The 27,698-nt window shown below is 35.6% G+C and overlaps 1 protein-coding gene and 1 pseudogene across 1 annotated transcript; one reads left to right on the top strand and one right to left on the bottom strand.

Moving 5' to 3' along the window:
* Positions 1–12,778: 12,778 nt before the first annotated feature.
* LOC114376456 lies at positions 12,779–14,569 on the bottom strand. Its single transcript, XM_028334580.1, has 7 exons — positions 14,135–14,569; positions 13,803–14,056; positions 13,528–13,695; positions 13,345–13,449; positions 13,189–13,261; positions 12,998–13,093; positions 12,779–12,895 (listed from the first exon to the last, which is right to left on the bottom strand). Exons 1-7 carry the CDS (start codon positions 14,567–14,569, stop codon positions 12,779–12,781), a joined length of 1,248 nt encoding a protein of 415 aa, XP_028190381.1.
* A 2,656-nt stretch (positions 14,570–17,225) lies between these two features.
* On the top strand, positions 17,226–22,268 carry LOC114376447 (annotated as a pseudogene).
* Positions 22,269–27,698: the final 5,430 nt, after the last annotated feature.

Here is a 27,698-nt window from a genome sequence, read left to right as displayed (position 1 = left end):
AAACCATTGGGTTACAGTCAAATATCCGAAACAAATAATACCTGAAAACATGTAATACAATGATCCACCAGTTCCATAAATATCAGTAAATTATCCGTGAAAAGGCCATGGGAAATTAAAAATGGTTAGCCAGAGTGAATGCTAACCCACATCATGGAGCACAACGTTTTGGGCCAAAGGAGAAGGACCAACATCATCAACAAAATATATCATAGAATCATGACCTGTATAATATCAACAAATACAGTAGGTCACAAGTAAAAGATACAGACTTAATAAAATACTTATTTAAATGCAGTGGGTCAAGATAAACATATGAAATCTTTTGTGCACCATGAAAACCGTACTAAACCCTAGATTAGAGAAGAAATGCAGAGATGAGAGAGAGACGAACCAAGGATAGGGAGAGAGTTATTTGCAACTTTATTATTTTCTGTTAACAAAATAAAAAAATGCGTGAATCAATAAACCCTAGATTACGGATTAAAGAGGAATTGTAGAGATGAGAGAAACGAACCAACGAGAGAGAAATTGGGCGAGCTAGTGAAAGAGAACTCCAGTCACTGAGCTCAAGCTAGTCTGTACTGTAGAAGCTCTAGCCACGGCCTCCGCGGTCACTCTCCCCGTCGCGCTGCGGATGAGAGGGCTGAGGTGATGCGAGGGAGAGGCATGCTCCATGTGGACAGCGGCGCCGACACATGCCCACCAGATTTTGGGGTCGACGCGGTTGGGCTGCAGTGGAGACATGAGGGGGAATTGAAGTATAGAGAAGAGATTGAGATATGAGAGAATTAATGCGAAAATGCGAAAACAAACAGGTGGAGAGAGGTATGTAGGACTTTAATGTTGGGAATGTGAAGGAAGACGAGTTTTAAGTAAAATCCGTCGTAATTTCATTTCACAAAAGCACAGGATCGCCACTAACATACATTCTAAGGCGGTTTTTAATAACCGCCTTAGAATGTCAGTCGTAAAAAGTTTTTCTCATTTCATTAATTAAAAATTTGCCACTGTAATACTTTCTAAGACGGTTCTCATAGAACCACCTTAGAACCAGTGTCATAAAACATCACATTTGTAGTAGTGAATTCTGTGCATTGCACAAGCTAAAAGATTACTTGCACTAGTTTTGTCACCGTGCAAGACGCAATTTTTTTTTATATATGGAACAATAACTGTTGCAACAATATAAATATTAATATTAATATACTGGATAGTTTTATTAGTTTGAAACCAAATTTATTATTTAATTATAATGTAGAATACAAATCTATTAATGTATGATTTCCTTGTTTGTTGTGTTGGAATTAGCATTTGAATAAAACTTATAAAAGGTTACAAAACATATCAAAATTCCCTAAGTAGTTTGGATGGCCTAATCTCAGCCTAAAAGAAACCTAGCTAGCCAGTGATTCAGCTTAAAAATTGATCAAGGTGATTTTTTTTATTTTTTATTTTTGAGTATGAAAGTAAACGAACAACAGCAGCTAAACTCTAACGCAAACAGAACCCATGACATCAGTAATTAACTAGTGATACATGGGTGTGGGACAAAATTTTGAACAATTGAAAATGATCTTGAGAATTGGCTCCAGATTTAGGCAACCAATCGACGCAAGCATTTCCTTCCCATAGAGGGTGCTTGAAAGTTAAATCCCAGTCGTGGTCAGGAAAGGACTGAATAGAAGAGATGATTGGTGCATGTTGATTTGCAAGGCAATTTGAGAATCTGTCTCATAAATAACAGTGCAAAAATCAGCAGACTTTGCAATCTTAAGACCATTGAAGATGCCAAACAACTCCGCTGTCATGTTAGTAGTAAAGCTGCAGTATCCCATGAAACCCATAATCCAATTACCAAACTCATCTCGAACCAGTTGTAGTCATTTAAGATAACTTCATTTCGAGCACACCGGATAAACCACAGATGTGTATATTTAATTGAACAGTGGAAGGTCAAAACAAATTTCTTACCTTGCTGCATGTCTCATATGACTAAAAATAATTTGTGTGCTTTATCTACATTTCACTAGAACCTCCTGCAGGTTTCTTTTGTTTGTCATACTATTGGTTGCAAGGTGATCTAACAAGGTGGACAAATGCCATATAAGCATTAATTGGGTCATCATTTGACTTCTTCACCTCCGTTTTCAAGTATTCTTTTAATTTATTCATAACGAAATAAGCACTAATTTGTTTTTGGACTTAAAGATCGGCACAGTCTTGAAGCTGGAACACTATACCTTTGAGGCGCCGAACTCTGTTCATCGTTAACCAATGTCTTCTCAAGGCAGTGAGATTCATTTTTTTAATAAGATTGAGGAAGACATCATTTGAAATAAGGAATTGGTAACATAGTCTTATTCACAAAGATATGTTCTGATACCATCTAAGAATCTTTAGAAAGTGAGTTTAGATCTAACTCAACCCCAAAAGCTAACTCAAGGGATAAGGATTGTCTCTCACTTATATACTCTAACTTGGTTTTATCTTTAGCCAATATGAAACTTAGATTTTTTCCAATCCTAGCAGTCCTAAATGAGAAGTGAATTGGAAAAAAGTTTATGTTGACGTTTGGTTCATCAATCAATGGAAGAGATTAGCAAAAATTTATTCTTTGATCAAACCAACTATTGGTGTCCAAATATGTGAGAAGTCACTGTTTCAGGTTGTAATATTTGATCAAAAATCAAAATGGCTTGGAAATGAGGTACCCATTATTGGAAGAAACTTTAGACGGTGAAGAGAATGATATTTCTTTAAGCAAGCCGTATCCCATTAAACCCATAATCCAACTACTAACAGGATAAAATCGCCCTTGCCATTTTCTTTAGACGGTGATCGGAATAATCTACACACACATACATATTAATATGTTGACATGTAAATTAATTTTTTTTTTGTTTTTGTTTTGAAGGAAGTCAAGGTTACATTCTGTCAGAGAGCTGTATGCCCATTTGTGTAGAGGCCTAGAGGCGAAGTCCCAAATTTTCTTTTACGGCAAGTGTTCTTCAATGTTATGAGTGTGTACTAAATCCCTCCTTATGAAATTTAAACTCTACTATGCAACCTTTGCTTCTTTTAATCAACTTGATTGGGATCGATGAAGTGCATATTAAGCATCCTGAGTTCCTCATCATCTTCAGGGTTTGATGACTTGTACAAGAGCATTGCTATTGCGTACGAAAGTTTTCACGCATGAATTGCACGAACACATACATGTTAATAGCATGCATATGATTACAACCAACAGAAATCAAGGCACACTATAATTTCAAAAAAAAAACCAATCAGCTCCGTCATATATTGATTTACAAAAACATTTTCATAACAAGTAGCATTTTCCCTCGTATAATCTGTTGCTAGCTCCCCTGATGCAACTGTCTTGGTACAAAACACTGCTAGTCTTATACTATCATGTATGCAATTTTATATTTACTGCACCCAAAACATATCGGTGAGTGTGGATGTTTAGGGGATAGGAATTACTGCACTCAGAAGAAACTAGAAAGGGCATGCCTGAAGTGTACTTCCAGTACCATAGTTTGTTCTTTCATACTTGATAACCTCCAAATGATTGCTTTCCATATAATGACTGACATAAAATAAAACTAATATCCCTTGGTATTTTCTAGGTAGTAATTTGATTATATATCAGATGGTTCACATGGTTAAGCTATTCTTCTTAACCATCAGGAAATCTGAAATTAAATGCTTATGAAGAGGATTGTGAATTTGCGGACCCAGAGAGCTTCAGCGTTTCAAAAGGACTGCACTAATTTTGTGTCCCTTGTGGAGAAGTAAAACATGACGCTTTTGAAGTGGGAAGATATTGTGCTGATTGCATTTGCTTTCTACTACACATCTGGATTTAGAAACTCCAAATTTAAATTTTCCATATTTCTTATTACCTGTTTGTCTTTCTTCAAAATGCACATATGTTTCCATGACAGGATAAAGGAATTGGCTGCTGGCGATTCAGCTGTATCTTGTCCTTTCCTTGGAGGCCATTCTTTCTAGTACATATCAAGCCCATATATGTGTATATTTAATTGAACCGTGGAAGGCCAAAACAAAATTATCACCTTGCTGGTCTCATTACTAAAAATAATCTGTGTGCTTTATCTACATTTCACTGGAACCCTCCTGTGGTTTCTTTTGTTTGTCATGCTATTGGTTGCAAGTTCTAATAATTATGAGTCAGTATTCTAATAGAATTAGTGCAGAATACTATTTTGATGCACAATCTGGAAAAGTATACCGGTGACAGAAACTGTCAATTGTAAAGGCACATGTTTCTTCTTTTTATAAATCAAACCTATAATTTTGGTAATAATGAATCATCTAACTATCAGAGATATATAGAGGATCAAATTACACCAGTGATATATATATATATATGTATGTATGTATTTCTTCGAAATATTGGATGCCTGATGTAACCTGATGCGATCTCATGCTGCAAATTACTTGAATGAATTTGAATATTCCTTGTAATTTTTGAATCAATAAGGGAAACAAATATAACTTCCAACACTCTTTTATTTTTGTATTTTGATTTGTGTATTAAACAATACAGTCAATACTCAGCGATACAGTTCATCATTTCATCCTTGTTCTTCATGAACGCTTATCACTTATATTCTCACACCTAACCTAATATATAGAATAGAACAATGTATTTCATCATCAACTTCACAGAACCACACACATAACTTTTTTTTTACACACAAAAAACCACAAGAATATTTTTTTTCACGCAAACAAACTTAATAAAAGTGTAAAACAAGGCCACTTTGTCTAGTTGTCTTCATCAAACTCTCTTTGCCACCAATCTCCTGTTACGGCAATAATGTGGTCTTAAGCCTACACAAATTGTAATAACAACTGTGTCAGTTTTATAAAATAATGAAGAAAAAAAATCTGATTTCCACGAAACTTTCTCATGAATCAAAACTTGATTTAGTAATTTTTTTAACCTTAATTTAACATACTTCTTAGTCACAATATATTTAGGAATTATATAAGAGGCAAACTCATAGATTCAGTGGCCTTTCCTCGTCAAAAACTTATCAGCTCATTTGGCAGAGATCAATTTGATAGGGAATAGGGGTGAGAGGTGAGAAATTAGAAGGTAGGGTTGTTTGATAGTAAATGGAGAAAAGCGCGTTACTTTTTGTCATGCAGTTCAGCACAGAAATTGGGAGGTGAGGCGCTGATTTTCGCATTTTGCGGCAGTTTTTGTTCTGATGGTTTTAACAACCAGAAAGTGAAATTTTGTGGTGAGCTTTTAGTGTTTTTTGGCAGTTAAAAACTGCCATAAAATGTAATAATATGCAATAGTCAATTGCTGTGTGCCAAGTTCAATTTTAGTGATACTATTTATCTCTCTCTCCCATTTCTTCTTTATTTCTCTCATATCAAATACCTCTATTTCCATCTTATTTTTTAGCTATTTCCATTTTCCTTTTCTCTCTTCTCTATTTCGATCCACTCTATTTCTCAGCTCTCACCAATTTCTTTCCTGTCTACCAAACACATCCTATATTTCAATCCAAAAGATTGACTTACCGACCATGGTGTATTATGACAACAATATAAAAAAATAATGTTCAATATAAAAAACTAATTAAACACATACCCTTGTCTGAAATTCCTTCCGCATCGTCGTGTTGAGATCAATTTCCAATGTGATAGCCATTGTCTCCTTCTGAAGTTTAACTTCAAACAAATTGTCCGTTTTTACTGTACCTGGACATAAAGTTTCCATCCTATTGCAACCGGTTATTGACAATTGTTCCAAGGATGGGAAACTTAAACTCCCTATGTAGAAACTTTTGAGGTTTTGTAATTAGCAAAGATTCAAACAATTTAGCTGCTGAAATACTATCTCATCCTCATGTGATTCACCCCCCTCCTTAGACACTATCTCTTCAATTGAATTGCAGCATTTTATCTCCATTCTTTTGAGTTGAACCAAACTTGTGGCTGTTGAGGATGTGAACAAATATAACAGGCTATTGCAACTGCTTATTTCCAAATACGTCATATTGGAGAAAGACACTGTGTGTGGTACCAAGTTTATGGAACTAAAAGAACTCATTACTTCCAAGGTTTCTAGATTTCTTAGGAAGGGCTCAATCCAAGAGTTCTCTAATCCAATGGAAATGAGTTCTCCAAGGGGTTCCAAGCATAATACTTTCAGCTTTGGAAGGCAGAAGATCTCCTTGAAGGAACCATCGTGCACCACAAGCTTCTCTATATTGGGCACATGTTCTAGAAATACATTGGACTCAATATGAAAGAACAGAGTAAGAACCTTTAACTTGTGGAAGAGGTTTCCCTGAAATTTTCTAGGTAAAATCATCTATTGTTCATTTTCACGAGTGTCAGATGCGGCAAGTTTGGCATAAGCTGCACAGAGAAACCAATAGTCACGCAAAAGCAGGTTAGAGCAGCTATATAGATCCAGCTCTTTTATATATAATTGAAACAATGAACTTTGGTGCTAAAAGATGTCCAATAATTAACGAAGTCAACTTTTTCAACAAAAATATGTGAAAACAATGTTGAGAACCCTATGCACTAAGGAGGTCTCTGTTGTTGAACAAGGTGCTTGAGTTATTATAAATCCTAATACCAGTCTTCAATTCGTACGGATCATGATATATTATAAAGTACAATGGTGTGTGTAATAATCTATGTAATTAACTGTATTAATGAGAGTAAAGCCCAAACCTCAAATGTCATTGTGGCGTCACGAATGCAACAAATACCATTATACTTGAACTTCGGCAAATCCAATAGCATCAATGATTTCAGGCAGGGGAACTTAATCTCTGGATTTGTTCCTCTTGGATCTGCAACAATTGCCATTAATTCTTCACAGTGTTGCACAACTAGAGTTTCAAGTTTCACAAGATCTTGGGCTACTGATGCGGGAAACACACTAGCAAGGCATTCACATTTGTCAACATGCACTTCTTGTAGAAGTTGAATCCTTAGAATTCTACGAGGATCTTCATTCCAGACATTCTCCACATTTGGAAGCTCAGATAAAGTCAATTTCTTCAGGGGAAAAGGGAGAGGGAAGGAAGCTGGTCCCATAGTTGTCACTATTCTGTCTAGTGTTATAGTGCATTTCACATCAAATATGATTTTCACAGAATCACATTTTCGAACTTCCAATGTTTCCAATTTTGGTAAGAGCGGAAGCAAATTGAACGGTAGTACCTCTGATAAAAATTGGCACCCGTCCACTATCAAGGAGTGCAAGTATCTGAAGCACAAGTCAGGGATAGGCAGTGAGTCATGCCATATCTCTTGTAGTAGCGGATTATCTCTGAGTATAAGACAAGATACAAATCCTGCATGCGCTGAAATCTGCACATGCAGAAGAATAAATAAAACAACTAAGTTGTTGCAAGAAGCTAGAATGAATCCACTTGTTTTAAAATCATTCGACAGATATTAATTTTCTTAAAAGAAAATTAAAAACTAGAGCTTTGACAGAAATCAGGAGCAATTGTCTGTCTAGGTGCTTCACGAAATACGAATTCACACAAACAAAATGAATGATAATGATCTGATACGTACCTTTTCGTCAAACGTCCTGCGCACAGCAAGATTAAGATCGCATTCCTGTTTGGGTGTCGTATATGTCAAAAAAACCACTCAGTTGAATTTATTTTGTTGATTGGACTGAAAGTTTTCATCCTGGGGCAGTTGATTAAGTACACTCCCTCAAGGATGGAAAGTGTAAAGTAAAATTCCCAGGGTAAAAGCACCGTAGCTGATCCAATTCTTCAAGAAACAAAAACTGGAGCTTATCAAATTTTATTATTTGTTCATCCTCATCATCAGATTCACCCCTCTCCTTAGACACTATCTCTTGAATTGACTCACTTTTCTACTTTCATTGTTTTGAGTCGAGCCAAACTTTTGGCCGTTGAGGACTTGAACAAGTTTATCAATCCATGGCATCCAGTTACAATCAAACTATTCAGATTGGAGAAACATAACTGCGATGATGTCAAGTTTCTTAAACCAGAACAACTCATTACTTCCAAGGTTTCTAGATTTCTGAGAAAGGGCTCAATCCAAGAGTTATCAAGCCCAATGGAAACGAGATCCTCAAGGGACTCCAAGTGTAATGCTTTTAGCTGTAATAGGAGTCCAGTATAATCCACATTATTAGGACTTCGACAGCAGAAAATCTCCTTGAAGGAACTTCAAGACACCCCAAGCTTCTCTATATTTGGCACCTCTTGTAGAATTTCATATGGAAATACAGTATCCAACTCTATATGAAAGCACAGAGTAAGAACTTTTAACTTGTGTAAGTGGTTTCTCTGAAATTCTCCATGACGAATCATCTTCAGTCCATTTTCCCTGAGTGACAGGCACTGTAAGTTGGGAGTAGGCTTCGAAGAGAAAGCAATAACCAAGAAAAAAGCACAAGCAAAAGCTGGTTAATTAGGGAAGTTAAAGATCCAGCTCTTTTATATACAATGAAATAACGAAACTTTCAAGCTAACATATGCCTGATAATTCGTAACAAATTAACTATTTCAATGCATAGGTGCAAACAAATCAATTTGATATCATATATGCCTAAAAAAATTATTGAGTTTAAAACTTTTAAGATGGAAAAAGTGATAAATGAGACCGTTAGGAAGGTTGTAGTGGTTCGTATGGAGAAGATCATAATTAAAAAATCCTTTAGATGGTAGGAGATTGATTAAAAAGAGTTGACTATTTGAGAACCATTAATACATGATATATGATGAAGTACAATGGTGTGTGTGAGAATCTATGTAATTGACTGTATTAATGAGAATAAAACTCAAACCTCAAATATTATTGTTGCAACGTGTACCAACAGCATGTTCGTACCATTGATATTGAACATAATGATGCCAATTCAATTCACATAAAAGTAGTGCAATTAAATTCAATTTGCAGGCAAAGACAAATTAGCAAAACAATAGTACCTTTTCAATACAGACTTGATCCTCAGTGTGCGGTTCTAGAAGTGTATATGTCTTCAAAATGTCACACCACAGAGAGCAGTAGCAAAAATACTTGAACTTTGGCAAGCCCTTTAGCTTTAATGACCTCACACAGGGACAGGGCAACGTAAGCTCTAGATTTGTTCCATTTGGATCCACATTATCATCCTCTGCAACAATTTCCATCAATTCCTTGCAGTCTTGCACCTCAAGTTTCACAAGATCTTTGGCGACTGACGCAGGAAACAAACTGGTAAGGCTTTCACATTTCTCTATATGCACTTCTTGTAGAAGTTGCATTCCTAGAATTCCATGAGGATCTTCATTCCAGACATTCTCCAGATTAGGCAGCCACTTAAAAGTCAATATCTTCAGGTGAAAAGGGAGGGGGAAGAGGGCTGCTGGTTCCATTGTTTTCATTTTTCTGTCTTGGGTGGTACATTTCACATCAAATATGGTTTTCACACGATCGCATCTTCGAACATCCAATGTTTCCAATTTAGGTAACAGAGTAAGTAAATCGAACTGCAATACATCTGATAAGAAACCCAACCCATACATATTCAAGGTGTCAAGTTACTGAAGCACAAGTCTGGGATCGACAGTGAGCCGTGCCATATCCTTTGTAGTAGTGGGTCACAGTCAAGTTCAAGTCTTGATACACAACTTGCATTTGCCGAAATCTGCACTCGCAAAATAATAAATAAAGATATGAAATTAATTATTTATGAGGGTCGGTAAGGATTGATATTTAGAATTTTATTTAATTTTTCATAACATCCAAATTTGTTTGAACTGTTAACTTTCATGTTCAACCATGTCTGCTATTAAGCAGATTCACTAACAGAGTTAACATACTGAATGAAAATGAATAGCAACAACTAGAATTTTTTTAGGAACTGAAATGGGACGAAACATTTTATATGGAACAAAAACATACTTTACTCTTGAAAGAATGAACAAAATTAAGTACCTTGTATTGGAAAACATTTTGTATGGTGGCATTCAAGTCACCTTCCAACTGCCATCTCACATCCTTTTCTCCTTTATCAGTTTTAAGTATATGTTGTAACCTTGGAGTTGTTATGCGACTCTCTGAATGTTTCTATCTTGGGGCATTCTTTCACAATCAATATTTCCAATTATGGGAATTTAAGTTTACAGTTCCCATAGCTGCAAAAACTTGCCGTTGGTGTTGCGGAAGCCTTAGGTGACCTTCGCGAATCATCTGTTGGCGGTGACTTCATGGTGTCCACTGGTTGCAAAGATGTGTTGTCAACGTGGAACGTGGTGGTGGTGAAATCGAAGCTAAGACGGGAGAGGTTGATGTCTATGTTCTGTGGTTCCATTATTATGGTCTCCACAGGTGGGGGTGATTTGGGAGGGAATGGAGTGGGTGTGAAAGCGGATAGGCGGTCAAGGATGACATCGAGCTTGGCATTCATCTCCAAAATCTTGGTGGTCATGGTGGATAGGTTCTGGGTGAGGTGGTACACAGCCTCTTCAAGGCGGTCCATGGTGGTTTGGTGGCTAGAATGAGAGGACATGGTTGATGGCAGGGGTAGAGGTAGAAGTTCCGGCAGAAGTAGTTGCTGATGGATGGCTGTGTGGAGAGGATGTCGTGAAAAGAGATGGTTTGCACTGGCATGGCAGCCATGGAAGGCAGTCATTAGAGCTCAATGAAAGCACCAAATTGTTATACGATGGAAAAGAAGCTGGCTTCGAGGACCGGTACCTCTAGAGACAAGAAGGGAAAACTCAAGAAAATTTTCATTCATATCACTACTACAAAAGCAGAATTCAACGTCGGTTTAAATGGGTATACTACGTCGGTTGAAGACCGTCGTTGTCTGCGACGACGTAATAAATTCGATGGCTTTCAAAGACGGTTATAGAAAACCGTCATAGATATTACAGAATTCTAAGACGGGCTGTCGGTCAGCCCCATCTTTAGAACTTACTAGAGACTACGACGGCCATAAGGACAACACCGTCGTAGACATAATCTTGTTCTACGACGGTTGTTTCCAAAGGACCGTCGTAGTAAGGTCCACAATTCAAACACGGCTGTCAACAGCCCCGTCGTAGAAGTAACAACAGACTACGACGGGCATGGGGACCCCACCGTCGTAGAAGTAACAACAGACTACGACGGTTGTCTTCCCAGAACCGTCGTAGAAGGGTCCTATCACTACAACGGTGTTTTGTTGCGGACGACCGTCGTAAGAGACGGTGTTAATACTACTACGGTCACGTAACAACACCGTCGTTGAGATAAACGTGTTCTACGACGGTTGTATGACATGGACCGTCGTAGACTTGTATTAATACTACTACGGTTTGCTTTGTAGGTCCGTCTTAGAAACATCACGTTTCTACGACGGTAGTTTCCTTAGAACCGTCGTGGAATGTTTTTTTTTTTTTTTAACAGCAAATTGTGCAGTAATAATGTGCTGGTTCCACGGTTTTATTTTTAACCCAAGCCTTGTGGATGGCTGTTCAGGTTATAGTACGTGCACAATTGTCCTATAATTTGAACCTGATCATAATAATCGGGAGAAATATACATTTAATTAGTCAAATTTAATGATAAGAGCACATAATTAAGGAATAAAAAGATGATATAAGCACTTTGAAAATCGTAAAAGCAGATGAAAATGCTTCTTAGAAGGATACATGCATGATATATAATGTCTGTTGATTTTAAAGTCATTAAATTAAGACACAGAGCTTAATTAAGGATCCCTAGTGACTCAACCATTTGTTCATTGAAGTGATTACCTTGTAATAAGATCTGTTGAAGGTCACAGCTTGGTTGATGTGTCCCCCTGTAGCAACAACAAGAACAAACAAACCCAATAGATCATAGACTTAAATATGGTAATTTAGAGGAACAACAAAGTGACCACCACCCTGATGGTAATTTCAGGTCACCTGCAGGTTTAAACAAAGGAGGTGGCATGGGGGTACCTCCTTGTTATGAACAGAGAAGCTTCAATGGAGGGCAGCAGAGACATAACAGCAATGACAGAGGGTGAACTCACAAACACAGGGGTGCAGAAGGAAATAATACTCAAAAGAAAGGTCAAAAAGCCCACCTATTTGAAGGATTTCGTCTGAAGGAATCTAGTGAGAATTTTGCAGCTCACGCAATCTTCCACAATCCTCCTGCTGATGCTGCATATCTGAGGGGAAGCAGCCATAACAGAATTAGTTATGTAATATTCCTAGGATTATACCAATTCTAGAAGCAAATTATTCCTTCCTAGGATCTATAAATACTATGTAAATAACAGAAGGATTAATAATGAAAAAGCTGGGAATTCCTTATCTTAGATCTTCTTCTCTTGGTCTTCCTTTCTTGCTCTGGAGGAGCTGAACCTCTAAATCAGCCACATTCATAACACTCCTTGTAGTCCTTGTCAGCACCACCCTGAGTGTAAGTTACCTAGCTGGGTTTAAAGTCAGCAATTGTAGCAGTAAAAGTTAATGACACGACAATATTATGATAGACAATTAAGTACAAGCAAAAAAGTTAGTTATCAAATGTTAAGTGAAACAAAAAGCAGAGAGAAAATTAAATTCAGTATACAACTCAAGCATTAACTGAAACAATATACTGTTCAAGGCACACGGCCACATTGAAGGGTTGGATAGGAAATTGTTCAAGCTGAGAGAAAATTAAATTAAATATACAACTCAAGTTATCTAAACAATGTACTGTTCTCAGCAGACAAATAAAATTCTGGCCTACACGAAAATTGTTCCTAAGTTATCAAATTTTTTCTTGGTTCGCATTTCTTTATTTGGATAAAATAGGCCGCCCATTTATGCCGGAGTGTGGTCATGGTCTCTTCTGTTAGCGGTGATCGATCAGAAAACCACTGCACATGTATATATGAATTTATTAGTAAATGACATAGCATCAGGTAAAAAGTAATGACGTCTAATTACATTAACAAGTAAATCAATAATCAGAAACATACGTGAATCCAGTCATCCTTCAATCCACCACTTACGATGCACCATATCCATTGCATAACATAGTATCCACACTCGTAATTTCCTGTTTGAACATGACTCTACACGACATACGCACACACATTACGTTGTGAATTCAGTCAACGCAAACAGAAATGACATCCATATGGCATTTGGAATTTAAATAAACATGTACCTTTGCTTCAATCCACTGAGGCCCATGCTGAGGTGGCTTTCCCTCTGCAGTTTTGGTGACTGATTTCATTGCACTAATTTCAAAATAGAAACAAAGCATTACGATCATTGGTGGTTTGCTGTAGGAGTATTGAGGCACGGTAGAGGCAGCACTAACCTGTTTACTGCACCCTTGATGGCAGCATCCGGCTTCTTCTTCAAAGAACAAAACCAAACCACTACATTGTCGCCTGGGCACAATACAACGAGCTGCCAATGGGCCCTGAACAGGTAAAGATACTTCATTAAGTCAATATGTTAAACATTACCGTACTCGACCAACATTATTTGCTCAACTTACTGGTTTAAATAAGGTGCTATGTAAATTTGTTTTCCTGCTTCCTTCAACCACCTTCCAATGTAATTTTCACACTCTTGACGTCTACTGCTTGCATTGTGGATACACTGAGGTTCAAGGAACCCATACAATGGTCCATAACCAATGCTCGCACTCCAATCATGAATAAACCTATGTAAAATTCATGGTGTCATAAAATACAGTTAATAGGTTATTTAAGGTAGCTAACTCAATTCTACAGTGTACAAATGTTTGAGCTAATATGGGTATACACTTACATAAGCCATAGCTGTAGAATGGAGATGTTTAAACACTTGTCTCCTAATATTATCTCGCTCACATCAGCGTGTGTGATGAAGAAGCCATCTTTGACATTATTGATCCCAAATTTAGCACCATCCCATGACACCTCAACAGGCCTTTGGTAAATGTCGAACAAGTTCTTCACCAACTCTCCCAATGGATCAATAACCTCAGCTGCCTTTTCCTCCTCAACAGTCTTCAATGGTGAGCTCACATCCTTCTCTGCTTCCTACAGGAGTACAAAACATTTAAAAAAGACTTACGTAAGTAACCATTTTAAATTATAGGAATTAATGTTATTACGTACCTCAGGCAAGATGGGTTTGACCAAATGTGTTGGCCATGGAACAAAACTACCTAAAGCTTCTTTGACAAACTTTATTTCTGATGTAGGGATTGGAACCTCCGCATCACCGAAAATAACTTCCACCACACTCACGCGAACAACATCATCAGCATAGGGCACGTTGTGGATGGTGCCAAAACTGTCGCACCGTTTGCCCACTGCCACTAATTTGTTGGAGTTCTCAACGGTTACATGCAGGCTGACATTGTCACCATTCAACAAAGAGGGTTTTTTAGCTAATGCATTTGTCTCTGCTGCTGCACAGCTTCCCTTCGTGCTTACCCTTGCTGCTAATACTTGTATATCATTTGGCTGAAGTGGGGCTGAATGTTGTGATACAATTTGTGACAACTCCAACTTGATAGCTTCTTGTATTTGTCCTTTAAATGTGTCCATAGTGCGCTGTTTTTCCTCTTCAACCCTCCTCATCCACACCTCCTCTCTTTTAATGTTTTCTTGTTCAGCCTGTCTTTGCCATTCTTCTTTTAGGTTACCAATTATATTAGCCAACTGTTCTACAGTGATGTTTGATGAACTGGTAGACCGACGCGATGATGGACCAAAGTACTGCGTAACTGTAACCCCTGTCCCAGCCCCACGTACACGACCAGGATGCTCCGGTCTTCCAATAGCCATGTTCAAAATATCGTCACGTCCGGAAGGCACAATGCTGCCCTGCCTGCTTTGCTCTTCCAAAGAGTCCTGTTCATATAACACAAAACAAGATCAAGGCATAAAGGAAGTTGTCATTTAAAACTTTGATTTGTTTGTCAGTAACAATTAATGATAAGAGTTGCTTACAATTTTGTCAGCAATTTCTTTGGCGGCTTGAGATGTCATCTGGCCATATTGTTTTGTGCGTGCACTCTTCCATTTCTCGTGTCTAGAAATTGGTGATGGTGGGAGGTACAATGAAGGGTCCTCGGTAAATGCGGCTTGTTCTTCTCGTATCTTCCTTTTTTCAGCCATTAATTTTTTTTCTAGCAGCTCATAGCCTCCCCTAGACAACAGGTGCGGAGAGTCATTATACTTTTGAATTTCTTGTGCCTTTTTCCGTATCCCCTTGAAATCAAAAAATAAGCATTTGTCAACTATGATGCAAAACATTTATTCCAAGGAAAAGCATTAACAGTTTGTAACATAATCAAAACATTAAAATTGGAAATAACCTGCCAGGTAGGGGTTTGCCTCATTTTTGCAAACTCGGCCCAATCTTTTTCATTAATGCCATATTTAACCAAAGGATCATCTTTTGCTTGGCCGTCAGTGTTACCATACACATATTTAGTTGTCAACGCCGACTTAAATTGCCTCCAACGCGTTGCCACAGTTGACATCACCTGCTTTTTGGCATTATCACCCTCGGGGATGTCGAATTTTACCTACAAAACATGTGTGTCAAACAAAAAAGCATAAACATGAATGTGTGTAACAAATATTAAATGACCAGCATGAGGGACTTACCAATATGTCATCCCATATCATGTTCTTCAGTGTTTCAGGTACATCATTCCAGCTAGCGTGAACAATTGGAATCTTGTCTCGTGCCACAACTCCAAGGTAACTGTGAAACTGATCCTTGTGAGGTCCGGATCCTCTACCAGTCGTTGGATTCACACTGACTGTTGCCCTTGCTTGCTCCAATGTTCTTGCTGTCAACCTTCTTAGCCGAGTGGCTTGTCTAGTTTTCCTAGACGTCCCATCAGAAGGAATCTCGGACTGTGTGGGAGATGGAGGGGGTGTCGTCATTCGAATGACCCTGCTGAAAAAAAATACATGCAGTCTTAAGTAGTCACCAAGTAACGATTACTGCACACAAATTGTTAGCATTGTTTCTCTATGCATTCAGTGGTTATGCAGCACTTATATATGATACACATAAACAGAAACACACACATTGTTGCATTCAGAGAGTAAAATGAAACCTATTCTGAAATTGAAAAGCATGTTTCTCAAACAGAAACACACATAATCTGCAAAATTCCAATATACAAGAATGGCCTTGACCCTGAAATCGAAAAAGTGTGATTTCCTCTATGAGATTATTTCTTTATTCATCATGTAATGAGAAAACTGTGGTTGCCTCTACGAGATGAATTCTTTATTAATCATCTACAAATTTTTGGTATATAAGAATGAACCTAACCCTGAAATTGAAAAACTGTGGTTGCATAACATTTATGCATATATGAAACATATATTTTATTTTCTAAACTTGAGTATAATATGGATCATGGTGAAACTTGAAAGACATGTATTTTCTGGTATCAATCATATCTTGGTTGTTAAAAAGTCCGACATAGATTATTCCAATTCTTTGAGTTTAACTTATATATCTATTGAGCTACTTTATCTAGTGTCAATTAGTTTTTTTAAACTGAAATCTAAAATTGGCATCATAGACTCCATGAATATTAATTATGTTGATATATTGCTATCGTCTATTGAAGTGACTAGCAGTCTTGAAGTATATGGTTTGGCTAAGGCATTTGGTCCTTCATGTCATAGGAATAATATGTTTCAATTATATATAAGATAATCTCATATAAGATAATCTCATATTGGTCATGTTCTGTCAATAAATGCCATCCTGAATCCTCTGCGTAGGAGTTGTAAAGTATTTGGCAAAGCTGGAAAGTAGTTGTTTAGATGAGCATGAATGTTGACTTCAGTAGGTTCTTTTGCTGAACCTATTGGTAAATTGGTTTGGTTTTCGATCAAAATCCTATTAAAAATGAATGATTCGATTATTCTGAATGAATTAAGGAAAAATCACCTTTTTTAGTTAGTTGGTAGTGCCAACATATCAACCATGGCTCAAGGATTGTGCTGTTATTTGTCCTTAAAAGAGATGAAACAAGCGACCAACAATTTTGATGAGCCAAATGTGATAGGGGTAGGAGGGTTGGTAGTGCCAACATATCAGCCATGGCTCAAGGATTGTGCTGTTATTTGTCCTTAAAAGAGATGAAACAAGCGACCAACAATTTTGATGAGCCAAATGTGATAGGGGTAGGAGGGTTTGGAAAGGTTTACAAGGGTGTTATTGATAATGGGTTCAAAGTGGCTATCAAAAGATCAAATCCGCAATCAAGGTCATGTTAGTACACCCTTGAAAGGTAGCTTTGGATACTTGGATCCTGAATATTTCAGGAGGCATCAATTGACCAAGAAATCAGATGTGTACTCATTTGGGGTTGTTTTATCTGAGGCACTTTATTTGAGGAAGGTAGCTTTGGATACTTGAATTCACAGTTATAAGATAGGAGTTATGCTAGTGTCCTTAACCATATCAATTACAACCAACAATAAATTGAAATTTAATTTTTTAATCCAAGTTGCATACTGCTGATTATAAGAAAATTAAACACAAAGCTACCAAATTTATTATTTTTCAATATCACATGAACTATACTTAAGCACATAATATACTTTGAAATCAGTAGGTTCAAGTCAATGCTTTCATATCAGAATCAACCCAGAAAAAAATAAAGCAAAACAGCTTGTTCATAGACAATACTATTATGATGATTAAATACAGGATTTTCTGGGACCAGGAGTTCAATTTCCACTTCATATTAGATCAGAGCATATATAACAAGAAAAAAAAAGCTAAAATATTGTCAAAAAGCAACTTATTAAAAAGGTAGTAATCATTTGCTATGTTTAGATATTTAGCGAACTGTATATACCTATATGGTCTTATATATAGCTTGTCCTAAGCACGGGTTAATGAGGAGAGTTATGTAATAATCACCTCAATACTCAATATCAAATTCAAGAGTCAATTGGATTGCTCTGATTAGTCACATTTGTGGGCTTTGTCCATGTCGTTGGATTCACATAGCTAAACTAGCATTCTTCTGCAGGTTTACAGCATCCAGACTGCACAAAATATCCAACAAATTAATGCAAAATCCACAAGGTGTCCAAAATTAAGCATAACATATTGTGTGTCACAATGAAATTCAATCGTAAGACATCCATTAAGTAAAGCAATCACAATAATTTGCACTTATTATGATTAAACAAATAAATCTTGTACATTGTATAACAGTATATCAATACTATCATATAAGAACATCCTAGTAATATATGAATCATTCATAATTTTATACATCCATTAATATCTTGGTATTTCTGTTCTTATTATTTTTTTTTACTCTTTCTAGTTGTTGAAGGTATTAAATAGTAAATTTTTTTTTTTGAAATGCAAAGATAATTTATATTAATAAAAAGTACCAGAGGTACTTCAAGATATACATAGAAGGAATCATGTACTAGCAGGAACAAAAACAAACAATAGACAACAAGCCCCCACCCTGCCCTACAATAGACAACAAGCCCCCACCAAGCCCCCTCTGCTGTACCCTTCTGTTTCTCTTGCTAACTTCAACAAAATGATGGTTTAGAATTAAACTGAAGTTCTTAAATAATTAATAGGAATGAAGATCATTTTAGTAACACTGTATTTATCTGGATCTTTTTCTTCAACATTATCTATATGATTGGTTCAAATATATTATTATTAAAAATCTTGAATTTTGATGGATCACACAGGCCATTTAATAACTCTTTTTGTATATATAATAACTCTTTTTGTATATATATTTAGAAGTAGTACTCATCACCTAATAAATTTTAAACCTTTTCAATCAATGATAAAAATACTGTTAAAAAAACAGTGCCACTAGTATTGTTCATTGAGTGAAAAGCCGACCAAGCAAGTCACACACATGTATAAAAAAACACATGGTATAATGAATAAAAATAGGTCCTGTGATGTATTGAGAAAAGCAAAATAAATTAAGACAGATTCTTACTTTTAAGGGTAGGAAGAAAAAAATTGAATATACTAGTATAGACAGCTTCTTAGTTGTTATTTTATTAATTTTTCATAGTTTAATTAGAGATCATAAAAGAGAATATATAAATTTTAATTCATTTATACAACCTTATAATTTATTAGAGATGTTCCTAAATTAGATTCAAGTTGAAACAAAATTCTTTTTATTTAGATCGACAATTCAACCCTACCAAGTCAGTCTTATAATTTCATAAGTTGCATATAAAATAAATCGGAACCATAGATCATAGACAAATACTGATCTAGAGCAACCTAATCATTTTTAGCATGATGTGATAAGATACTAACTAACATTTACTATAATGAATAATGGATTACCCATAAGGGCTAGCAGCTGAAATCAAGTCTAAGGTTTTTTAACCAAAGTGTTTTGTTCCATTTCAGTTCAGTAATATTTTCTTTAGTTTGCACTCTCTTAATAATAATCACAAGGAGTATTTCAAGCCTCAGTATTTATACAAAGTATTTTTGTGTCTTACTGTCTTCATTTCAATCACGTTCGATTCGTAACAGCATTTATGTAAACAACAAGCCAAAAGTTAGGGATATATATTCTGTATTTTTATTAACAGCATTTATACAAACAACAAATGAAAAATCTCTAAGTTAGAGATAAATTCTCTTTTCATTATATAATTACACGAAAAACACAAGAAAAAAATTGAGGTATAGGTTAAATTTTGAAAGGTAAATGGTTTGCATCATGAAGACTATCGGATGAAAGTAACCAATTAAAAGAACAAACAAGAAGTGAATCAAGTATGAAGGAGTGTTCATGGTTGGATATGTTGGGTAAACGATTACTCAGAGGTTGCTTGTTGGGTGTCCACCGAGGAGAGACAAGCAGCAAGAATAAGAGGCTTATACCTCAGAGCAATTTTATGGCAAGATATCAGCTTCTTTGACAAGGAAACCAATACTGGTGAGGTTGTTGGAAGGATGTCAGGTGACACACTTCTTATTCAAGAAGCCCTGGGAGAGAAGGTATTAATGAAAAGCTACAACTACCAAATCATCACTATTTCCTCTACAACAAAATTAAAATAAAAATAAAAATTAACTTTTTCTTTATCCTTTGTGTGATAATACCAAGTAGGAAAATTCATATAGTGTGTGGCATGTTTTTTAGGACGTTTAGTCATAGCATTCATCAAGGGTTGGCTTCTAACCCTTGTCCTTCTATGTTGTATTCCACCTCTTGTAATCTCTGGTTCCATGATGAGCTTTACTTTTGCAAAGTTGCCATCCCATGGACAAGCAGCTTATTCTGAAGCAGCAACTGTAGTAGAGCGCACAATTGATTCAATTCGACAAGTATGCCAATCTTCATAATGGAACTTGTCAATCTTGTTCTTTTACATGTTTGTAGACAGTAGAATATAAAAGATACACATTCCTCCAATGCAGGTTGCATCATTTACAGGCGAGAGTCAAGCTATAGCTCAATACAATCAATCCTTAACCAAAGCTTACAGGACTGCAATGCAAGATGGAGTGGTTGCTGGTTTAGGCCTAGGGTCAATCCTTAACCAAAGCTTATAGGCCTTGTCAGTCAGGAACCAATACTCTTCAGTTGCAGCATCAAAGAAAACATTGCCTATGGTAAGGATGGGGCAACAAATGAAGAAATCAGAGCTGCCACTGAAGTTGCTAATGCAGCAAAATTCATTGATAGATTTCCACATGTGAGTTCGCACTTTCATATTTTGAAATTTCCATTGTTCTGCCTTTGCAACAATATTAATTTCAAATTTCACAATACGAAGACTACTACAGCATCAGGAACCAGGAAAAGTGAACTGTTTGTGGCTGATGTCAACACCCAGTTGAAGAACAAAAACATCACTACTGATATCAAATAATTATTCAACAGGGAGGATAATAGACAGTGCTAAGATTCTTGCTTGGAGTTTTAGTGATTCAAATTTTTCAATTGGTGATGCATTAGTGACAGAAAATTTGCCTTCATTTGTTCATCATAAAAAGTGGTTTCCTGGAGCACAAGCTTTCGCGGTAGGTGTCACCAGTATTGTGTTTGTGTTAATCATTGGTTTTGGTTATGTCGCATTTTTCGTTCTTCGCAGAAGAAAGACACAAGAAGAAGTTGAAGATTGGGAACTGGAGTATTGGCCTCACAGGATAGGTTTCCATGAGATCGATGCAGCAACAACGGGGTTTTCTGAAGAGAATGTGGTTGCTGTAGGAGGGACCAGGAAGGTATATAAAGGGGTTTTGCATGGGGTAGAAGTTGCAGTCAAGAGAATTCCTCAAGAAAGGGAAGAAGGGATGAGACAGTTTTTGGCCGAGGTTTCAAGCCTTGGCAGAATGAAGCACAGAAATTTAGTAGGATTAAGAGGCTGGTGCAAAAAAGAAAAGGGAAATTTGATTCTAGTTTATGACTTCATGAGAAATGGAAGTTTAGACAAATGGATATTTGAGTGTGAAGAGGGAATGATGCTAACATGGGAAGAGAGGATTCAAGTTTTGAAAAATGTAGCCACAGGGATTCTATACCTGCATGAGGGTTGGGAAGTTAAGGTCTTGCATAGGGACATTCAAGCAAACAATGTTCTTCTTCATAAGGACATGAATGCAAGGCTGGGAGATTTCGGATTGGCTCGTATGCATGATCATCAGGGACAAGTGGTCAGCACAACAAGAGTAATAGGGACACTAGGATACATTGCTCCTGAAGTGATTCAAAGAGGAACAACGTGAACTTTGTCTGATGTGTTTGGTTTTGGAATATTGGTGTTGGAAGTAATTTGCGGACGAAGACCTATTGAAGAACATAAGCCGGGGCTAATTGAATGGCTGATGTCCTTAATGGTGCAAGGCCAATTGCACAGTGCAGTTGATGAAAGGTTGAAGGCTAAAGGGGGATACACCATAGAGGAAGGTGAGAGATTGCTTCATTTGGGTTTGTTGTGTTCACATACAGACCCTAGTATTAGACCAACAATGAGGCAGGTTGTGAAAATTTTGGAGGTGGAAATTGACAGCATTGAGTCTGATGAAGATAACATGGAAATGAGTTTGCTTGGAAAAATAAGATCAGCTACTACGTGGTCTAGAGCTGAATGTGCTTTACCATACAGTGGTTACCCTTCTTTTGATGAAGTTAAGATGTTCAGTTTTAATTCTAGGACTTCTAGAAGTGGCTCAAGTACCTTTCCAGGATCAGAATCAGAAATCACCAGTATTAATATGTAACCCCCATAGTTAGTTGAATAATTAGAGAGTTAGTTAGGGGATGAGTTGAAAAGGGGTTCAGAGGGAGATTCAACTCTTTCCATCAGTACTCATAACATTTCATACAAGCTACTGCAACTACCAAAATGTTTCATCTTAACGGCAATTATAAAATAAATCAATTTACTTATGTAATTCATCAAATAAAACTTTTACAAACAACATACTTATATATAATTTATTCTCCAGTTTATTCAATTACAGACACAACTAAACATGAAGACAGTAAATCTGAAGCTCAAATTAAATATCATGGGTTTCATCAAGTTCAGTGTACTAACTTAAACCAAACGCTCAACGAAACTGATAATGTGGCACAGGATGACACACCACTGATGAAGGATGGCAGCAGGCTGTTCCCGAAAGTCGTTCACTCACTGCCCGCAAGTCAGCTTCATCAACGAGCCCCACATAAACCCCACTGAAACGCAAAAAAAAAAAAAAATTTACAACCCATAGCTGCAGATTACATAAGAAGGTAGACAAAAATCGTACTTTCTCTCACAAAACACACAATGTATCTTACCTTATGGAACCAGCTTATCTTCCTTAAACAATACAATGTAGACCACGATGAAGACAACCAACAACAACCAAGGGCCTGAGACGAAAACGAAGCAGAATCATAACATGAATGAAGGAATATAACACATGCAAATGAAGGGATACACAAAGAAGAGCTAAATGCACCCATACCTTTGTCGGCGGCGGCTTCAAACGGAACGAGACGCAACGGACACGAGATGGTGGTTGTCGGAGACGATGGTCTTTGTCGGAGAAGATGCTCTGTGTAGCTAGGGCGCCAAAGCAATAATGAGTAGTCGAAAAAATGGAGAAAAGAAGTGATACGGCGCGCCAACGTAAGAGATAGTAAGAAGCACGTGTCGTAAACGTGATACAATTTAGGATACAACGACGGGTCCTACCAAAGACCGTCTTTGAATGACAACAACAACAACCACCAGGGGGCCGCCACGTGTCTATACTAAACATACAACGACGGCTCTTTGGGTAAACCCGTCTTTGTATGTTAACGCATTAAATCACGTGCAATCCACGTGTACCACAAACAATACGAAGACGGGTGTTGCGGTAGGACCGTCTTTGATGACGTGTTTATACTGTAACCATACAAAGACGGGTGTTAGCCAAAAACCGTCTTTGTATTTTAACGCCTCCAATCACGTGGCCTACACGTGAAACCACCAACAATCCAAAGACGGGTATTTGGATAAAACCGTCTTTGGATTTTAAATCCTCAAATCACGTGGCTGCCACGTGAAAGTACTTTAAAAACAACGACGGTCTCGCCAGTGAACCGTCTTTGTATACTCGTCGGCCCACTCAAATGCTTGCCACGTGCTACCATTTACGATACAAAGACGGTTTTTTCCACAAAAACCGTCTTTGTAACTTACCCAGCTAAATACGAATCGCCACAACAGCTGGATGTCTACGACGGGTAGCGGCAAACGTCGTCGTTCTGAAGTCCTTAATTACGGATATGCCACCGGTTGAGCTTCTACGACGTTTCTTTGAAACCGTCGTTGAATTGCTGACGTAGTAAGCTGCTTTTGTAGTAGTGTATCCTACCTTATTACACCGCTGCTATATTTATACTGATAATTGAAATAACAGAATTTGTAATTCTGTTCTAACATATCCTAACAGGATTGAAAACACACAAGCAAATGGCAGACAAGGCTAGTGGTGGAACTTGCTTAGTGTTACTGCCTCCATAACAGTGAGCCTCGTCATTCCTAAACTTCTCCACCGTAGTCTCAAACTCATCCACTTTCTGAAACCATTCTTTAACCGTGCCTTCAGTTCTGTGTAGATTTTTTTCCGCTTCGTCACGTTGATGGTCTATCCTCTCTTTTTCAAGTCCAAGATCCTTAACATTATGGTATAGTTCATCAACGTTTTGCCCGTAACGTACAATGTAAGCCACGTGCCGAACACTTTGGTCCAACACAAAATTCATCACCCGTTCCACTACTGTGGACAAAGCAGACTCCATTCTTCAAGCTTTTTCTTGTGATATTACGACTACATCTCTTCCCCCAACAACTAATTAAGAAAAATAAATGATATTTCATCAATAAAAAATCACAAGTACATTTATTATAATAAAATCAACAATGACGGAAAGGGGCGGAAAATCTTCCTGCTTAATATCTTATACACATTTTTATTTTATAAAACTAAAATTTATAATAAATACTTATCTAAATATATAAATTGTACACTAAAATATGTTTTAAGTTATTAATAAATTATCAAATTTTATTTTAGATCTCTAATAAAATAAATTATGTTAAATTCTTGATATATTAAAAATTTTGTTTTTTTATCTTTGTCGTCAATTAAATGATAAGGTAATAATTAAAAATATTAAAATGTAATTTTGACAATTTAAAAACCCTTATTATTTATTTCAAATTTTAAATCATTAGAGTAATGTATGTCTTTTTACAAGTTATCTACCAAATCTTTCTAATATTTTACGAAGAAAGTATCAAATAAAAATTAATTGATTAATATTTATGGAAACATTAGAAGCATTTAATGTTTTTATACAATAAATAAAGTTACTGTAAGATAGTCTTGTACCATGATTTGGAGTTATTCTTTCAATGGAGTTACTGCTCATTGTATAGCATGTAATACTTTCCGATACTTTGCTATCACTAACTAGGGAGCACACATGAGACATTTATATTCCCACCCCATCCATAAATATAAGACTCTTAACTAATTTGTATTTTTTTAAGAAAATTGATTAATATAGTTAATAATATTAAATTTATTAAAAATTTATATTATTTTATCAAAATTACCCTTATATATATACAATGATGTTTATTAAATTTATGATTAGATTTCCAACCTTGCACTACAGGGAAATAAATCATAAAAAATAATTGGATTTATAAATAATACTTTGAATAATTTAAAATATAAAGAGTAATTAGATTAAAACCAAAATATTGAAATCAAATATCAGTTGCAAATATTATTTTAAAAAAATTATTACTGTTATTTTTTCCATGTAATTTAGTTAAATAATCATGAAACTAATACAAAGTATATAATATAATAGCTTATTACATATAGATATTATATGACAATATAATATAATATAAGAAAAAAACAATAGTAATTAAGTTTTTAATTATAATAACAATTTAAGAAAAAATTCCCAACTTAAGTGTCAATGCAAAAACAACATCATCATTTTTATTATTTTTAAAATAGTTTATTAAATATATTTTAATATAGAAAATTTCAAATTATAGTAGTATAATGCATGTTCTTATTTCTAAATATTATTGTTGTTTATAAAACATATAGATGCTATATGACAGTATAATATTACATGGGATAAAATAATATTAATTAAGTTGAGAATTATAATAACAATTACAAAAAAAAAAAATAAACTTCCAGCTTAGGTCATCAATGCAAAAATAACATTAGTTCCTTTTTAATTTTTTTTATATGATTTTATAGAATAGTTTTAAAAAGGAAAATTCAAAAGTCAATAATGTGTGTGTGTGTGTATATATATATATATATATATATATATATACACACATCTTTTTTGTTGATTTTAAATTTTCTAATTAACAAAATAAAATGAAAATTTGATTAGTTATTAAATACAATGATAAAAAATTTCTAAAACTAACATGGATCCTAATAGTACGTTGGAGAACCTATTAGCCGAAAATGCATGTGCAATTGTTAAAAAAAAAAAAAAAAAAAAAGAAGTAAGTTACACAAATTTTTATGAAATTATACACATTTCTTCTCTATTTTGAACCCCTATAAAATCCTCCCTAAATGTTAAACAATCCTTACACTTTGCTCCCTCACAAATTAACACTGTTAAAAATGTTGACAGTCCATATCATGTGTAACTCACATGACTTTTAGTAAATTTTATTTCCTAAGACACCCTTTCCTTATAGATATAGATCTGATCCCTTCCTCCCCTTAGTTCAAAAGAAAATTAAATTATTTCATAAATGGATCCATTAAAACACCGCAAGCAATTAATTAACCCTTGGACATAATTAGTTTCACATGAAATTATTAGGTTGAAGAATTTGTTGGTTTTTTAATGAATGCCTAAGCAAATCTTCAATTATTTTTTAACCCAATTGATCCAAAATGACCCAATTAATTATGCCAAATAACAAACTTAGTTTGACTTGTAAACATAATTGAAGATGAGCAAGGGTGTAATAAGGATTTTACCTTCAGTGAGACAAATTTACTAAGAAATCAATGAGCCCTTATTCTTCGCCAGCAGCAACTACTCCACTTTTTCATTTCTTTTTCCTCCTTGTATGATTTGCATCTGTACGTCCCACCTCGTATTTTCTTCCCCCTTCTAAATATTCCCCTCTTTTTGAAGATGCTGCCATGTAAAACTCATTATTGGATTAAATGCATTTCTAGAAATTGTGGCTTAAATTATAATATACAGTATTATTTTTTGGTAACTTCGTAATATTTGTAAAGTCATGACAGTCGAAACTTGAAAGATCCAAACATGCACGGTATCTATTCATCTTTGTATTAGTGAAATTTCTTAAAATCTAAGCTATAATATACAAAGGAAACAAATTAACCTGATCGATTTGTTCTTTGAAATTGGATGACCGTAAGTTGTGATTTGTCTTTACTTGTCACTACTCGATCCAAATCGTAAGCAATCAACTGAATGTGATGAATAATAGATCAGCAAATGCTAATTATAATTAAGGAAATATAGATGGTGGTGGTGTACTAGTATGAAGAAAATTAACCAACACCGACTAAAGAAGCCAGAGAACACTGAAAGCATGACGAAAGGATATATATTTCACTTTTGTTTTGAAAGAGTTGCACCAGTATGGGAGCGTTGGATCTGGATCGTCTCCAGCTATAGTATGAGCTGTGAGATTAATTTAAGGGTTTTGATTTTAAAAGGAAAATAAAAAGACAAGTAAGGCAAGGCAATTTAATGGAAGTTTAAGATTCCTTTGACATTCGGATTTTATCAAATATTAATATCGAAAATCAAACTAAGGCAGAGTAACATTCTAAACTCAATAAAAATAATAATTTAAGCAACTCTAAACTTAGTACTAAAAATACTTACAAGGTGATTAATTAGAAAAAATACTAAAAATAATAATTTAAGCAACTCTAAACTAAGGCAGAGTAACATTCTTAATTATTTAAAGGTACTTTAGACAGAAAAAAATAGTAATACAACTAATAATTAGAAAAAGTGTCTTATATAAAAAAACAGATAATTTTATGAAAAAATCTTATAGAAAAGGATGGAGGGAGTACTAATTATAAAAACAATTGTTTGGTATTAGTGTGAAATAAAAAAATGAATTAAGATGA

Source organism: Glycine soja, chromosome 2 (assembly GCF_004193775.1).
Source record: "Glycine soja cultivar W05 chromosome 2, ASM419377v2, whole genome shotgun sequence".
NCBI lineage: Eukaryota > Viridiplantae > Streptophyta > Magnoliopsida > Fabales > Fabaceae > Glycine > Glycine soja.
This window is presented reverse-complemented; position numbering and strand designations above follow the sequence as displayed.

What these genes read in the sequence shown, in the direction of transcription:
- LOC114376456 (XM_028334580.1), bottom strand. Translation starts at nt 14,569, where the DNA reads ATGGACACATTTAAAGGACAAATACAAGAAGCTATCAAGTTGGAGTTG. An exon ending in TCAAACCCATCTTGCCTGAG is followed by an intron (nt 14,057 to 14,134) that starts GTACGTAATAAC and finishes GTACTCCTGTAG; the next exon opens with GAAGCAGAGAAGGATGTGAG. An exon ending in ATAGCACCTTATTTAAACCA is followed by an intron (nt 13,450 to 13,527) that starts GTAAGTTGAGCA and finishes TTACCTGTTCAG; the next exon opens with GGCCCATTGGCAGCTCGTTG.